The sequence below is a fragment of the Herpailurus yagouaroundi genome, unplaced genomic scaffold (assembly GCF_014898765.1).
Source record: "Herpailurus yagouaroundi ecotype Mexico unplaced genomic scaffold, PumYag 207, whole genome shotgun sequence".
NCBI classification, from domain to species: Eukaryota; Metazoa; Chordata; class Mammalia; order Carnivora; family Felidae; genus Herpailurus; species Herpailurus yagouaroundi.
This window is the reverse complement of record NW_024412438.1, coordinates 2,485,763-2,501,058: the sequence shown is the minus strand read 5'-3', so window position 1 is coordinate 2,501,058 and position 15,296 is coordinate 2,485,763. Positions and strand designations below refer to the sequence as shown.

The 15,296-nt window shown below is 44.2% G+C and overlaps 1 protein-coding gene across 3 annotated transcripts; it reads left to right on the top strand.

The window, feature by feature from the left end:
- Window positions 1–719: 719 nt before the first annotated feature.
- LOC121015549 (T-cell surface glycoprotein CD1a-like) lies at window positions 720–4,600 on the top strand. 3 transcript variants are annotated; one of them, XM_040452510.1, is made up of 6 exons: window positions 720–851; window positions 1,404–1,670; window positions 2,348–2,626; window positions 2,823–3,101; window positions 3,430–3,520; window positions 3,664–4,600. In XM_040452510.1, the coding sequence occupies exons 1-6, from the start codon at window positions 791–793 to the stop codon at window positions 3,707–3,709; spliced, it is 1,023 nt and encodes a 340-aa protein (XP_040308444.1). In that variant the 5' UTR covers window positions 720–790; the 3' UTR covers window positions 3,710–4,600. The 3 variants fall into 3 exon arrangements, with proteins under 3 accessions (XP_040308444.1, XP_040308442.1, XP_040308443.1); XM_040452508.1 differs by lacking the exon at window positions 720–851 and having other exon boundaries at window positions 1,040–1,670; XM_040452509.1 differs by lacking the exons at window positions 720–851; window positions 3,664–4,600 and having other exon boundaries at window positions 1,040–1,670; window positions 3,430–3,654.
- The last annotated feature ends 10,696 nt before the right edge of the window (window positions 4,601–15,296 follow it).

The window sequence follows — 15,296 nt, the reverse complement described above, 5'->3', positions numbered from 1 at the left end:
GAAGGAAGGAAGGAAGGAAGGAAGGAAGGAAGGAAGGAAGGAAGGAAAGGACCACGGGCTCAAAATGACGGTTTGGGCCAGGCCAACTCCTCAAACCTTGTTTAATACCTAACCTAAGTGCAGTTCCAGCCTCCCCCAGAAATGTAAGTCTTCATGCATCAGTGAGGAATTTACAAATGAGGTCCTCTGTCACATGAGCCCTCTCCCTCCCCCAAGGAGGGGAAGTCATCTGCATGATCAGACCCCCTCTTCTTCCCAATTACTGGAGGGTGACCTTTAAATTTATCTGGTTGATTTTATTTTTTAACACAAGCCATGACACATCAGAGATATGAACGGGCTGGGGTGAGGGTGAGACATGAAGGAAGTTCTTGGGCAGTGTCCCAAGGACTGGAGAGACAGGGTGACAGCAGGGTCCAGGGTTGGGTGCTGGGGAGCTGTGTGTCTTCATGGGTTACTGTCTGGATGAGGAGAAAAGGCATGAGAGGTAGGGTCCCTTTTCCATGCCACACGAGACTTGTTCCCCAGCCTGAACAGGGCCTGAATCAGGGCCTCAGGGAGCAGGATGGAGGCTGGAAGCTGGAGAGGAGGGTCAGACCCGGAGGGGAAGTGAGAGTCTGAGTAGGTGTCCAGGGTTGAGGGTGGAGCCCATTTGCATTGTCGCAGAGACTCAGGGAAGGCGGCTGTGTTGAGAAGGAAGTCAGAAGAGAGGGGCTGCGTGTGGGGAGGTTTGTGAGAACAGACGCCAAAGACCCACTTTCCGAGAGAAAGAAAGCACATCTGCAAAAAGATGCTGTTGTTGCAACTGGTCTTGCTCACGGTTCTCGTCCCAGGCGGTGACAGTGACGATGGTGAGGATGTGGCCCTGCCTGGTCGGTGCAAGAGTGTTTGTCTACATTTGTGTGATGTGTGTCATGTGTGCACATATGTTGTTGTGTACATGTGTGCGTGTGTGTATATGTGTATGAGTACGTGTGCATAGGTGCCTGTGTGTGTACCCCTGTGTGTTTCTGCCGTGTGTGCACGTGTGTGGGTGGGTGTCTGTATGTCTGTGTTTGCGTCTGTGTCTATGTGCGTGCATATCACGTGTAACTCTGAGTGTGTGTGTACGTGTGTGCATCGGTGTCTGTGCGCGTGTGCACACATGGTGTGGGTTCCCCAGCACATCCCTGGGGAGTGAGGCATGTCCACCTGGTTCCTCCCTGAGCATCCCTGACCCCAGGGCCTTGTGCTCCTCTGAATGACGGGTGCCAAGCTCGGGGCTCTGGGGCAGCACGCGTCTCCAGAGGGAACTATGGCTCCCTGTCCTCCAGGTTTCGGTGCCCCTCCCTGGCCCCTTTTGCTGATTCTCTCTCCTTCCCTCTGCCCTCCTCTTCCTCAGTCTGTCTGTTCTTCTGGCACAGACTTCCAGGAGCCAAAAACTTTTCGAATCATCCTGACCGCATCTTTTTACAACCGTGCCCGGGCACAAAATCAGGGTTCAGCTTGGCTGGGACAGCTGCAGACTCATGGCTGGGACAGCAAGACCGGAGCATTCATTTTCCTGCGGCCTTGGTCCAGGGGCAACTTCAGCAACGAGCATTTCATGGAACTGGAAAAGTTATTCCATTCATACTCCATTAGATTTCTTCAGGTATTTCAGGACCATGTCAGTCAATGGCAGCTTGAATGTGAGTTCGGGTCCCTCAGGGCAGGTGGGATGGAGGTGGTCGGTGTGTGTGTCACCTTGAGTTCTTTCTTCCTCCTGGGTAGACCCTCCACTGGCTACTGAACCTCTCGACTCCCCATCGTAAAACTGAATCACACCCCCCTGTTCATGGGGCAGAAGCCAGACCCTGATTCTCGAAAAGCTTTTTGTCTTCTGTTCCTTCCCCTCCTCTCGTTGACCTCAGGCTGTGCTCTGAGGCCTCCAGTAATGTCTGCAGTGACCACCCCATTCCCTGGCCTGCAGTCAGACATCCTCCTCTCCCTCACTCTGTGACTGATCCTTGAAATGTGCTTTTTTCTCCATTCAATCCCCTCAATGACCTCTGTCTGTGTGTTTCAGTACCTCCTTTCACCCCAGACGGTTTTATCCCAGCTCTTCTGAGGAAGAGCTACCCCCTCCCTGTCCTCTGCCCACACCTTCCCATCTCTCTTCCAACATTTGTTCCTTCCTCATTCACCTTTCCCTCTGTCTCCAGCGACCACCATTTCCCCTCTCTCTAAGCCTTCACTCAAACCAAACTCTCCCGTTCCTTCTAATACCCTCAGTTTCTCTTTCTGCTTCCACTGTCCCTGGCTTCCATTTGCCACATCTCATCTCTTTCCCTCCCCCTTTTTTGTATCTCATACCCCCTTTCCCCAGATCCCTTTCAGGTCCAGCTGGAAGGAGGCTGTGAGCTGCACCTTGGAGAAGCATCAGTAGGATTTGTGAGGGTTGCATATCAAGGATCAGATCTCATGAACTTCCAGAACACGTCATGGTGGCCATCTCCAAAGGGAGGAAGGAGGGCTCAGCAGGTCTGCACAGTCTTCAGTCAGTACCATGTGGTCAATGTAAGAACACAGGCACAAATCAATGACATCTGTCCCCATTTCCTCTTGGGTCTTCTTGACGCAGGAAAGACAGATCTGCAGCGACAAGGTCAGTCCTGCTCCCTCTCTCCAACCATTCTCTCTCTGCACTCAGAAATTTGCCACATTTCCTCAAATTCAGGGTGAGAAGGTGCCAAGGAGAGGGGATGATGCTGACAGGTTTCTAGAGGTGGAGTGATGTATGTATCTCAACTGACGTGAAGATCTTCCCTCTCAGTCTGAGAATTCCTGTCCTGTCTCTGCAGTGAGGCCCGAGGCCTGGCTGTCCACTGGCCCAAGTCCTGGTCCTGGCCATCGGCTCCTTGTGTGCCACGTCTCTGGTTTCTACCCAAAGCCAGTGTGGGTGACGTGGATGCGGGGTGACCAGGAGCACCAGGGCACCCGACGAGGTGACGTTTTGCCCAATTCTGACGGGACATGGTATCTTCAGACGTCCTTGGATGTGGAAGCCAGGGAGGCAGCCGGCCTGTCTTGCCGAGTGAGACACAGCAGTCTAGGAGGCCAGGACATGGTCCTCTACTGGGGTGAGAAAAGGGCTGGTGCCCAGCTGGGAAAGGGTGGTCCTCCAGCAGTGCAGGAGAGACAGATACAAAGTTGGGATTCTAGGGACTCCAGATCATAAAGGACTAAAATTTAGTGACCTAAGAAATGGAGAGCTGGGTGTGAGGGTCCTGTAGATGCAGCAGGAAGCAGAGGGTCGGTTGAAGGGTCCATCTGTGAGCAGGGATGGGAGAGGAGAAAGAGGAAGGGTGGTTGGTGAGGCAGAGGGTGACGGGAGCAAAAGGGACCAGGAAGGTGCAGGTCAACCCGGGGTGGATGGGAAATGACACCCTCTGTGCACCGAACCCACAGAGCAGCACCGCCCCGTGGGCTTGGTCTTCCTGGCGGCGGTCGTGCCCCTGGTGCTTCTGCCAGGTCTTGCGTTCTGGCTCTGGAAGCGCTGGTAAGTCTGGAACCATGTTTCTGCTCTTTCCCAACTGTGTCTTTCCCCTTGTGTCTGTCCTCACCTTTCCTCCTCCCAGTGCTCCTCTCCCTGCAGTCCTCACCTCCACCTGCTGCAGAGCATTTCCAATCTGTTCCTCCCAGGAAATCACACTGGAGACCTCAGTGCACTGGCCTTCCTTTGGAGTAAGATCCCTGCAGCCCCGGTTCCAGCACTTACCTAAACCCAGCTCAGTGGTGACGGATTTGCAAGTCTCTGTGTGCAACTTTTGTCTTTCCTTTCTGCTCAATGATCAGTTGTCAATATCAGCTGAGTGTCATTTAGTGGGATGTGTTGTTCTCACCTCTTTCTGGGACTTAAATCTCAAAATTCTCTCAAAGTAAAATGAAGTCTGAGTACCTCCCTGGGTCACAGGCAACAGATGTCATTTCCTCCTGGGAGCCCTCCCCGATTCACAAGTGGAAGGAGTCTGTGCTTTGTGAGAGTTTCACACCACCTTTAGTTTCTTTTTGGAAATGTATGCCTCCCTTCCCATCCTTTGTGACCACGCAGTTAGGTCCATTTTCCCTTCTAATTCGTAGACATTTTGTGAGCAAAGTCCATGTCTTTTTAATATTTGTATCCTTGGCAAAGAGTCTCACCTGCATGCAATATGTCCTCAACAAATACCTGTGTTGAATTTATGCCAATTTTATACTTTTTTCTTTTTCTCGTGATTCCTGTCATGTTTGTGGTAGTTGAGATGTTTGATGCTCTTTTTGTGAAAGGTCTTCTCATTTTTCCTCAAGACTTGATACCTTCATGGTTCCTTGGTAACATCTCTGAACCCCTGAGGAGAACATAGTTTTGTCTGTGGATATTTCTATTGTTTAAACCAGACACCTGTTGGAGTGGACCTGTTGTGGATGAAAGGAGGAGGGCAGACGCAGGTCCTGGCTGTTTGAGGCCCTCAGGACAGCAGCAGAGACGTCACCTTGGGGCTTGTTGGCAATATAGGGGCTTGGGGCTCACTGCATCACAATTTTCTTTTTAAGAAAATCAGCAGGGGATTTACAGGTGCATAAAATACGATGCCCGAGAGGTAGCGCTGTGAGTGTGTCCTTGGAGGGAAACAAGTGGGTCCAGAAAAGAGAACAAGAGTGTTGTGCTCAGAAAAGAACAGGGTTGTGGCAGGGAGAGGGCATACAGAGCATCCTCACATTCGTGGCTGCTGTGTTACAGTCGCTGAGGGCACGGAGTCAGCCACATGAGCTGTTATTCCTGGGGGAAATACAGGGTTACAGATCTTGGAGCTTTTGCCCCTTGATGAATACACAGCCTTGTTTCATGTGTGTTTTTGTTGTTTTTGTTTAAAGACAGCATATATATATATATATATATATATATATATATATATATATTTATGCTTTATTTACCTATACTGAAATGCCAGCTCAGAAGTGTTTCACATTTCCAGCCTTGGGTACTGTGGTCACCAGTGTCTTTGGCTTTCAGTCTCACAGCTCTGCTGCCCATGATCCTCTTAGAAACAAGCAAGAAATGGTCACCATCTCATGCCTCCATGAATATAGCTCCTTTACTGTTATGTCATCGTGTCCTAAATATGACTTTAGCAATTTCTGGAGTGGCTCCACATGGACGTCACAAATTTCCTGTTCATTTTCCTGCATTTTTGCATTGTTGATTCATTGCCACTGACCTCATGGCCCACAACTCTGCCTTGTGAGCCTGAGTGAGCCTTACCCACACAGGTGTTTTTGTCTGTGAGGCACATCCCGCCTTCTGTGCTTAGGACCACCCATGCTCCTTGTAGCTCTGGGCTTCAGGGTCATTTTAAATACAAAATCACCAAGAAAGAGCATGTAAATGCAGAAAGCGTGGCAAATGGATCATGAATAGGACACGTGTTTGCAGTGTGGGAATTCACACAGGAAGGCAGAGCGGTACCTGGTTCATCCTCACCGGGGAACATGTGGGGTGTGTGACACATGTCGACCACTCTGTGTGTCCATGAACATCAGTGAGCACATGTATCTGGGGTTACAAATCAATGCCAGTAGGAAGACCAATCTGCACAGACAGACTCTGTGAATAATGAACATGGACTCTTTGTGACTTATGACCCCAAAGGCAGTGGAAACATCCGTGGACAGACTTCAGTTACTGTAGATTTCATTAATTTACTCAAACATTTCTCAAGCCCTGCCCATGCAGCAGGGACATTTGGAGTATAAGGTAGTGGGGAGGAAAGGGTCATTATAGTCTTTGGGGTTTGAAAATTTTGCTTTCTTGATTTTTTAAGATTTTAATTGTTGTTTCTAAATAGTTTCTTAGTACAGGAATTTTCTGGGTTTAATTAGGGGAAAGGAATTTAGCTGCAATTTGTTCAGGGTCTGAGAGGAGAGGCTCAGGGCAGAAGAACATTCAGAGTGACCCAAGTGCAGGCTCCCACTGTTGCACATGTGGACATTTCTGGAATAATAATGTTAAGATGGGAGAGGTGGCAAAGGTGAAAAACATCGGTAGGGAGAGAGAAAATCATGGTACTTCTCCAAACTTCTCTTCTAGATTGGACTGTTGACCTACTTCTCTAGGGTCCAGTCTACTTTGTCACCCTCTCATGGCCACTTTGTGGCTTTTGGTTGGTTGACTCCACTCTCATGTGTAGCCCTGGACTCTTATCAGCCAGAGTCCATCAGGAGAAAGCATCCTTGACAATGTGATTGGATGAAAGATGGACATGTAACTTCCAGTTTGGCCAATCATCAGACAGAAGCCACTTATCCTTGCCCAGAGTGATGGGCACTGGCTCCAGGTGGCTCAGGTTACAGGTGTTCTGATTCTTGTGGTCAATGGCAGGCAATGAGATGGTCTCTCTTGTCCTGGATAAGAAGGTTGGGGTATGAAGTGTGAAACTATGATCCATTTTTCAGCATACGAGAAGCAAGGCTGAGGATAACACCTTCATGCAAGTAGGCAGAGAAATTGTATACATGAAATTTTCCTGGAAAGTAGGATCTAAAGTGTTCTCAACACAAGAGTGAAAAAGAAAAGAATAGAAAGAGCAGAGGATCCAGACGTGAGGTGGTGGCTGTGCTAACTAGTGGGATTGTGGGCCTCATGTCATCATGAACACACACACCGAACATCAAATGGTACTTCATTTTATGTTTTTAAAAGAAACGGAGTGGGACGCCTGGGTGGCTCAGTCAGTTGCATATTGGACTTTGGCTCAGGTCATGATCTCATGGTTTGTGGGTTTGAACCCTGCATTGGTCTCTGTGCTGACCTGCTGGGGCTGGACCTCAGCACCATTCCTTAGGCTGCTCTCAGTTTTAGTTGATAGTTTCCTTGAGTGTACAGAAACTTCTTATCTTGATCAAGTCCCAATAGTTTATGTTAGCTTTTGTTTCCCTTGCCTCCAGCAACATGTCTGGTAAGAAGTTGCTATAACCAATGTCAAAGAGGTTGCTGCCTGTGTTCTCCTCTAGCATGTGATAGTTTCTTCTCCTAAATTTGGGTGTTTCATCCATTTCAAATTTATTTTTATGTATGGTGTAAGAAAGTGGTTCAGTATCATTGTTCTACATGTTGCTGTCCTGTTTTCCCAACAGTGTGTGTTGAAGAGACATTTTTCCATTGGATATTCCTTCTTGCTCTGTTGAACTTTAGTTGACCGTATAGTTGTGGGTTTTCTAATTGTTCCATTGATCTATGTGTCTGTTTTCGGGCCAGTAGCTTCCTGTCTTGATGACTACAGATTTGTAAATATAGTTTGAAGTTCAGTGTCATGATGCCTCCAGTTTGCTTTTCTTTTTCAAAAGTATTTTGGCTATTCAGGGTCTTTTGTGGTTCCACACACATGTTAAGATTGATTGTTCTAGCTCTGTGAAAAATGCTGGTGGTATTTTGATAGGGATTGCATGAAATATGTAGATTGCTTTGGGTGGTATAGACATTTAAAAAATGTTCTTCTAATGCATGAGTATGAAATATTTTCCTATTTATTTGTGCCCTGTTCAATATCTTTTATAAGTGTTCTATTGTTTTTAGAGAACAGATTGTTTACCTCTTTTGTTAGGTTTATTCTTAGGTATCTTATGGGTTTTGGTGCAATTGTAAATGGGATCAATTCCTTGATTTCTATTTCTGTGCTTTGTTATTGGAATATAGAAATGCATCATATTTCTGTACATTGACTTTATATCCTGGAACTTTGCTGAATTCATGTATCAGTTCTAGCAAATTTTTGGTGGAGTCTTTTGTGTTTTTTTTTTTTTTTTTTTTTTTACATAGAGTATCATGTAGTCTGCAAATAGTGACAGTTGGACTTTTTTCTGGATGATTTAGATGCCTTTTATTATTATTTTTTTGTTATTGTCTGATTGCTGAGGATAAGACTTCCACTACTAGATTAAATTGTAATGGTGAGGGTGGATATCCCTATCTTGAACCTGACCGTAGAGGAAAAGCTCTTAGTTTTTCCCCACTGTGGATGATATTAGCTATGGGTCTTTGATATACGGCCTTTATGATGTTGAGGTATGTTCCCTCTATCACTACTTTTTTGAAGGTTGTTATCATGAATGGATGTTGCAATTTGTCAAATGCTTTTACTGCATCTATTGAGATGGTTGTATGGTTCTTATTTTCCATTAATGTGCTTAGGCAGAAAGCTGCCACAGGGCAAAAGCACCCTAGTGTAGAACAAAGCATAGAGAGGAAAGCCCCTCCACAGGACAAAAGTGACCGAGAGCAGGTAGAGGCAGAAAGCCACCGCAGCAGGGCAAAAACATCCAGAACCAGTTAGCAAGAAAAATGCCTTGTTAAACCTGAGGTAGCATGCTCTATATGTCTTCGCCCTTAGAAAAGTTAAGATAAGTAGACACAGTGTCTGGTGCCTGCGGTAAATGGCTATGTGCTTGGCGCTGGGACTTTGATTTGTATTGACCCTAACCCCTAACACTGCATAGCTTTGAGACCCCCTTTCTCTCACACACATGAGTTAATGATCAGTGTTTTATTGTCTCTTTCTGCACGTCCATGATGTATGTAAGTCTTCTGATCCTACTAACTATGGAGCAAGGACCCTTACTTGGGGCTCTTTTCTCCTCCTGGACATTAGCCTCTCTCATATTCAAATCTGTATCTGCTCTCCTGCTGGACAAGAGAGAACTCCAGACTCAAAGTCTGCGACAAATCTGCAGGTGTCTTTAGGTCTTAAATGAGTCTCTTATAGGCAGCATATAAATGGGTCTTGTTTTGTATCCATTCTGATAACCTATGTCTTTTGATTGGAACATTATTCTATTTACATTCATAGTAATTATTGATAGGTATGAATTTAGTGCCATTGTGTTATCTATAAAGTTGGTGTTTCTGATGATGTTCTCTGTTCCTTTCTAGTCTTTGTTGCTTGCTCTTTCACCCCACTCTAAGTGTCTCCTTTAGTATTTCTAGCAGGGCTGGTTTAGTGATCATGAATCTTTGAGTCTTTGTTTGTCTGGGAAACTCTTTATGTCTCCTTCTATTCTGAACCACAGCCTTGCTAGATAAAGTATTCTTGGCTGCGTATTTTTCTGATTCAGCACGTTGAATATATCCTGCCACTCTCTTCTGACCCACCACATTTGTGTGTACAGATCTGCTACAAACCTACTCTCTTTTCCTTATAGGTTAAGGAGTTTTTTTTTCTCTTGCTTCTTTAAGGATTCTTTTATTATCTGTGTATTCTGTAAGTTTGACTATGTCTTGGTGATGGCCAAGTTTGTTGAATTTAATGGGAATTCCCTGTACTTCTTGAATTTTAATGTCTATTTCCTCCACTAGATTAGGGAATTTTTCAGCTATAATTTGGTCAAATAAACCTTGTGCTCATTTTTTTCCTCATCTTCTGGGACTCTTATCATATGAATGTTATTATGCTTTAAGGAGTTCCTGAGATCTCTAAGTATACATTTGTGATATTATACCTTTATTTCCCACTTTCTTTCAGCTTCATTATTTCCCATAATTTTATCTTCTATTTTGCTTATTTCTTCCTCTGCATCATCTATCCTCATTGTCATTGCATCCATTTAGCTTCACATCTCAGTTATAGCATTTAAAAATTTCCTCCTAAATAGATTTTAGTTATCTCTGCAGTAAGGGACTCTCTGGTGTCATCTATAATTTCTCAAGCCCAGGCAGAATTTTTATGATTATTGTTTTAAATTCTTGTTCCAACGACTTACTTGTATCTGTATTGATTTAATACTCAGCTGTAACTTCTTCCTGTTCTTTCTTTTGGGGTGAATTCCTACATCTTGTCATTTAGTTGGGGTCACTGTTTTTTTTTTTTTGTTAATGAAGAATATAGTATTTCTGCTTCTGTGAGTAATGGCTGTATTAAGAAAAATTCCAAAAATAAAATATGAAAGGAAATGAGATCCTACATGTGTTTTGGTCTGCTTGCTAAATAAGCCAGATCCAAATAATAATAATGATGATAATAATTAATAATAATAATAAGGGAAGCTGGATTCTATGGGTGTCTGGTTTTTAAAAGAATGCTTTTTAAAAGATAAACATGGATGCAAAAATTCTCAACAAGATACTAGCAAATTGAATTCAACAGCATGTAAAAAGAATTATTCACCATGATCAAGTGGGATTCATTCCTGGGCTACAGGGCTGGTTCAATATTTGCAAATCAATATTTGCAAATTAATACATCACATTAATAAAAGAAGGGATAAGAACCATATGATCTTGTCAATAGATGTAGAAAAACATTTGACAAAACACATCTTTCTTAATAAAAACCTTCAAGAAAGTCGGGATAGAAGGAACATACTTAAAACATCTTAAAAAAATACTTAAAAAATACTTTAAAAAGCCATATATGAAAAGCCCACAGCTAATATCATCCTCAATGGGGAAAAACAGAGCTTTCTCCCGGAGATCAGGAACACGACAAGGATGTCCACTCTCGCCACTATTGTTTAACCTAGTGTTGGAAGTCCTAGCTAGCATCAGCAGTCAGACACAAAATGAAATAAAAGGCATCAAAATTGGCAAAGAAGTCAAACTTTCACTCTTTGCAAATGACATGATACTGTACATGGAAAACCTGAAAGACTCCACAAAAATACTCCTAGAACCTGATACATGAATTCAGCAAAGTCACAGCGTACAAAATCAATATACAGAAATTGGCTGCATTTTTATACACCAATAATGAGCAACAGAAAGAGAAATAAACTGATCCCATTTACAACAATTGCACCAAGAGCCATAAAATACCTATGAATAAACCTAACCAAAGATGTAAAAGATCTGTATGCTGAAAACTATAGAAAGCTTATGAAGGAAATTGAAGAAGACACAAAGAAATGCACCAAAGACATGAATAGACACTTTTCCAAAGAACACATCCAGATGGCCAACAGGCACATGAAATGATGCTCAACGTCACTCTTCATCAGGGAAATACAAATCAAATTCTCACTGAGATACCACCTCACACTGGTCAGAGTGGCTAAAATGAACAAGTCAGGAGAGTATAGATGCTGGAGAGGATGTGGAGAAACAGGAACCCTCTTGCACTCTTGGTGGGAATGCAAATTGGTGCAGCTGCTTTGGAAAACAGTGTGGAGGTTCCTCAAAAAAAATGAAAATAGAACTACTCTATGACCCAGCAATAGCACTACTAGGAATTTGCCCAAGGGATACAGGAGTGCTGATGCATAGGGGCACTCGTACCCCAATGTTTATAGCAGCACTTTCAACAATAACCAAGTTATGGAAAGAGCCTAAATGTCCGTCAATTGACGAATGGATAAAGAGATGTGGTTTATATGTACAATGGAATACTACTTGGCAATGAGAAAGAATGAAATCCTGCTATTTGTAGCAACGTGGATAAACTGGAAGGTATTATGCTGAGTGAAATAAGTCAGGCAGAGAAGGACATATATCATATGTGTTCACTCATATGTGGAACTGGAGAAACTTAACAGAAGACCATGGGAGAGGAAAGGGGAAAAAATAGTTACAAACAGAGAGGGAGGGAGGCAAACTACAAGAGATTCTTAAATACAGAGAACAAACTGAGGGTGGATGGGGGAGTGGGGGAGAGGGGAAAGTGGGTGATGGGCATTGAGGAGGGCACTTGTTGGGATGAGCCCTGGCCGGACGGAGTGTGTTCCGACAGCAAGCGCGACTTAGCATCTGGGAGGTCATAAGTTAACAGCTCTGCTCGGAAAGCGGGAAGGCTGGAGGACAAAGGGAGGGAGAGTTGTTGAGCCCCGGGACGACAGAGCTGTTTGGCGGGGAACAAAGGCGCTCGCCAGCGCCATCTCCCTTGCCCATCCCCCAGCCAAAATCCCAAAGGGAACCAGTTCCTGCCAGGGAACTTGCTTGCTCCGCGCAAACACCCAACGCTGTGCTTCTGCAGAGCCACCCCTCCGGCAGCGGGTCTGACTCCCTCCCGCTGCCACAGGGCCCCTCCTGAAGTGGATCACCTAAGGAGAAGCGAGCTAAGCCTGCCCCTCCTGCCCCCCCCCCCGTGCACTTTGTTTACCCACCCCAGCTAATACGCCAGATCCCCAGCACCACAAGCCTGGCAGTGTGCAAGTAGCCCAGACAGGCCACGCCACCCCACAGTGAATCCAGCCCCTAGGAGAGAGGAAGAGAAGGCACACACCAGTCTGACTGTGGCCCCAGCGGTGGGCTGGGGGCAGACATCAGGTCTGACTGCGGCCCCGCCCACCAACTCCAGTTATACACCACAGCACAGGGGAAGTGCCCTGCAGGTCCTCACCATGCCAGGGACTATCCAAAATGACCAAGCGGAAGAATTCCCCTCAGAAGAATCTCCAGGAAATAACAACAGCTAATGAGCTGATCAAAAAGGATTTAAATAATATAACAGAAAGTGAATTTAGAATAATAGTCATAAAATTAATTGCTGGGCTTGGGATGAGCCCTGGGTGTCGTATGTAAGCCAATTTGACAATGAATTATATTCATAAAAAAATAAAAGAAGGCTTATTCAAAAATAAGAGAAATAAATAAATAAATAGATAAATAAATAAATAAATAAATAAAAAGGAAGCTAGATTCCATTTCCTCTAGAGCAGATGCTTCGCAGCACTCTGTGATCAGCAGACTTGGTATGTGAGAGGCTTCTGGGAACGGGTCATCTGTGCTGGTTCTCAGGCGAACTTACCCTAGTGGAGAATGCACCTGTTCCATACAGGAGGGTGGAGCTTGGTGTAAGAGGCTCCAGCCTCTACTGGGTGGCACTTTTTTGCTTATCGAGGTTAAACAGTGCAGAAGCAGGGTGAATGGCACCACTCTCATCTCCAGAGTGAGAAGCTGGTGCCTGCCACTCTTTGGGAAGCCTTCACAAAAGTGCAAATAATCACCACTCTTGTGTCCCTCGCTTCTTCCAGATGCCTGCCTTCACGCTGCCTGTGTCAGAGCTGTCTGTCCACCAGGCAGCACACTTTTTTTTTTAAATAAATGTTTATTTATTTTTGATAGGCAGAGAGAAAGACAGTGGAGAGGGTCAGTGAGAGGGGTCACAGAGGATCTGAAGCAGGCACCATGCTGACAGTAGAGAGCCTGATGCCGGGCTTGAACACACCAACCATGAGATCATGACCAGAGCTGAAGTCAGATGCTTAACCGACTGAGCCACCCAGGTGTCCCATCCCGTGTTTTATATAAGACACACAGCTGAGTTTTAAAACTCCAATGTTTAGATATTGTGGACTTGTGGTAATCTTGTGGAAGAGAGTCTGTTGTGCTTTTGCTGTTTGACAGTTTGTCCCAGAAATCAGTTGCATGACTGTGCAGCATTTCAGGATTTATGGTAAAGCTCAGCCAGAATCTGGCACCAAGGTTTGCTACCCTTAGCTGGGGTCTGTGCTCCTATGCCAGTGAAGAGGGCAGCACATTGGTGCCCACCAGGTTTTTCTCCCCAGAGATACCATGCCACTTCTCTTAAATGCACTCCAAGCAGGGGAGCTGTTTATAACCAAGGGGATACTCAGACTATGCTGACCATTTCTGGTTTCTTTGCCTTCCTTACTCACTGGGGCACCACCAAACCTACCAGGCAGGACACTGGAGATGGTGTGGACCTCCAAAACTTTAGACTCTACACTCCACTCTTATCAAAATTTGCGATGGTCAACCCCTCTTCTTTTTCCAGTCGATGGTTTTGGGGAAGGGTTCTTACTGTGAAATTCCCTACAGGCACCTTCAACTTTCTCTCTCTCTGTCCTTCACACTCTCTCTCAGCTCTCTCCTCTCTCCATGATTAAGGCTCCCTCCCTTTGCAACACCCACAGTTCTTTTGTCCCCAGATCAACTCTTTGCAGTTTTTACCTTTCATGATGTGGCCACTTTTCTACCTCCACTTCTGCAATTTTGCTCTCTCAGTCCCCAGATCAATTCCTTGTGTATTCAAAAGTGATTTGATATTCATCTAGCTGTGTTCAAGGAATGAGGCAAGCTCAAAGTCCCCCCACCATTTTTACATCTTAACTCCTCCCTGATAGACAATTTAAAGTAATTGTCATATACTCACTTGACTTGAGATAATAGAGGAGGACCTCAATGAGACCCTCAACAAAGAGAGAGAAAACATTAAAAAAGAACCAATCGAAGAAGAAAAGCTCAGTACATAAAATTAAAAATACAGGGATGGAATGAAGGGTAGACTATAGGAAGCAGAGGAATGAATCAACAACCTGAGGACAGGGTAATGAAAAGCAATCAAGCTTAACAGAAGAGAGGAAAAAAGAAAACGAAACATACTTATGGAACTCAGAGATACCATTAAGCATAATAACATCGGAATTATTGAAATCATAGAAGGAGATGAGAGAGAAAAAGGGGCAAAACTTTTATTTGAAGAAATAATAGCAGAAAACTTCCCAAATCTGGTGAAGAAAACAGAAATCAAGAATCAGAAGGCTGATTCTGATCAACCCACAAAATCAACCCAAGGAGGTCCACATCAAGACATGTAGTAATGAAAATGACAAAGCATCATGATAAAAGAGAATTTTAAAACCAGCAAGTGAAAAGAAGACAGTTGCATACAAGGGAAACCCATAAGCTATCAGCTGATTTTTCAGCAGAAACTTTGCAGGCCAGAAGGGAGTGCCATGATATCTTCAAAGTGCTGAAAGAACAAGAACCATAAACGAGAATATTCTACCCAGCAAGGCTATCATTCAGGATAGAAATAGAGATGAAGAGTTTTTCAGACAAACAAAAGTTAAAGGAATTAATGACCACAAAACCATCAGTACAAGAAATATTAAAGGGGACTGTGAGTAGAAAGGAGAGGAAAGACCAAAGGTGAAGTAAGCACAGAAGCAGTAAAAATAAGGATATCCATAAAAATCAGTCAGGGGATTCACAAAATAAAAAGACATAAAGTATGACACCATATACCTAAAACGTGGGTCACTTTACAATAAGTTAATATTCACTGCTATATACAGATGATATTATGTAGAAACCGAATGAAAACCACAAATCAAAAATTAGGAATAGACTCAAAAAATAAAGGGAAGGCAATCTGAGTATATCACTAAAGAACCCATCTGATCATGAAGAAAAGAGCAAAAAGGATAAAGAAACAGAAAATACCAAAACAGCCATAAAACAAGTAATGAAATGGCAAGAAATACATACCTATCAGTAAATATATTCAATGTAAGTGGATTACATGCTCTAATCAAAAGACAGTGTGATGACATAGATAAAAAGGCAA

Coding starts and splice junctions, on each gene's coding strand:
- LOC121015549 (XM_040452508.1), top strand. CDS start 1,241: ATGACGGGTGCCAAGCTCGGGGCTCTGGGGCAGCACGCGTCTCCAGAG. Junction 1,671..2,347: donor CAGTCAATGGCAGCTTGAAT/GTGAGTTCGGGT, acceptor CCCTTTCCCCAG/ATCCCTTTCAGGTCCAGCTG. Junction 3,521..3,663: donor TTCTGGCTCTGGAAGCGCTG/GTAAGTCTGGAA, acceptor TGTTCCTCCCAG/GAAATCACACTGGAGACCTC.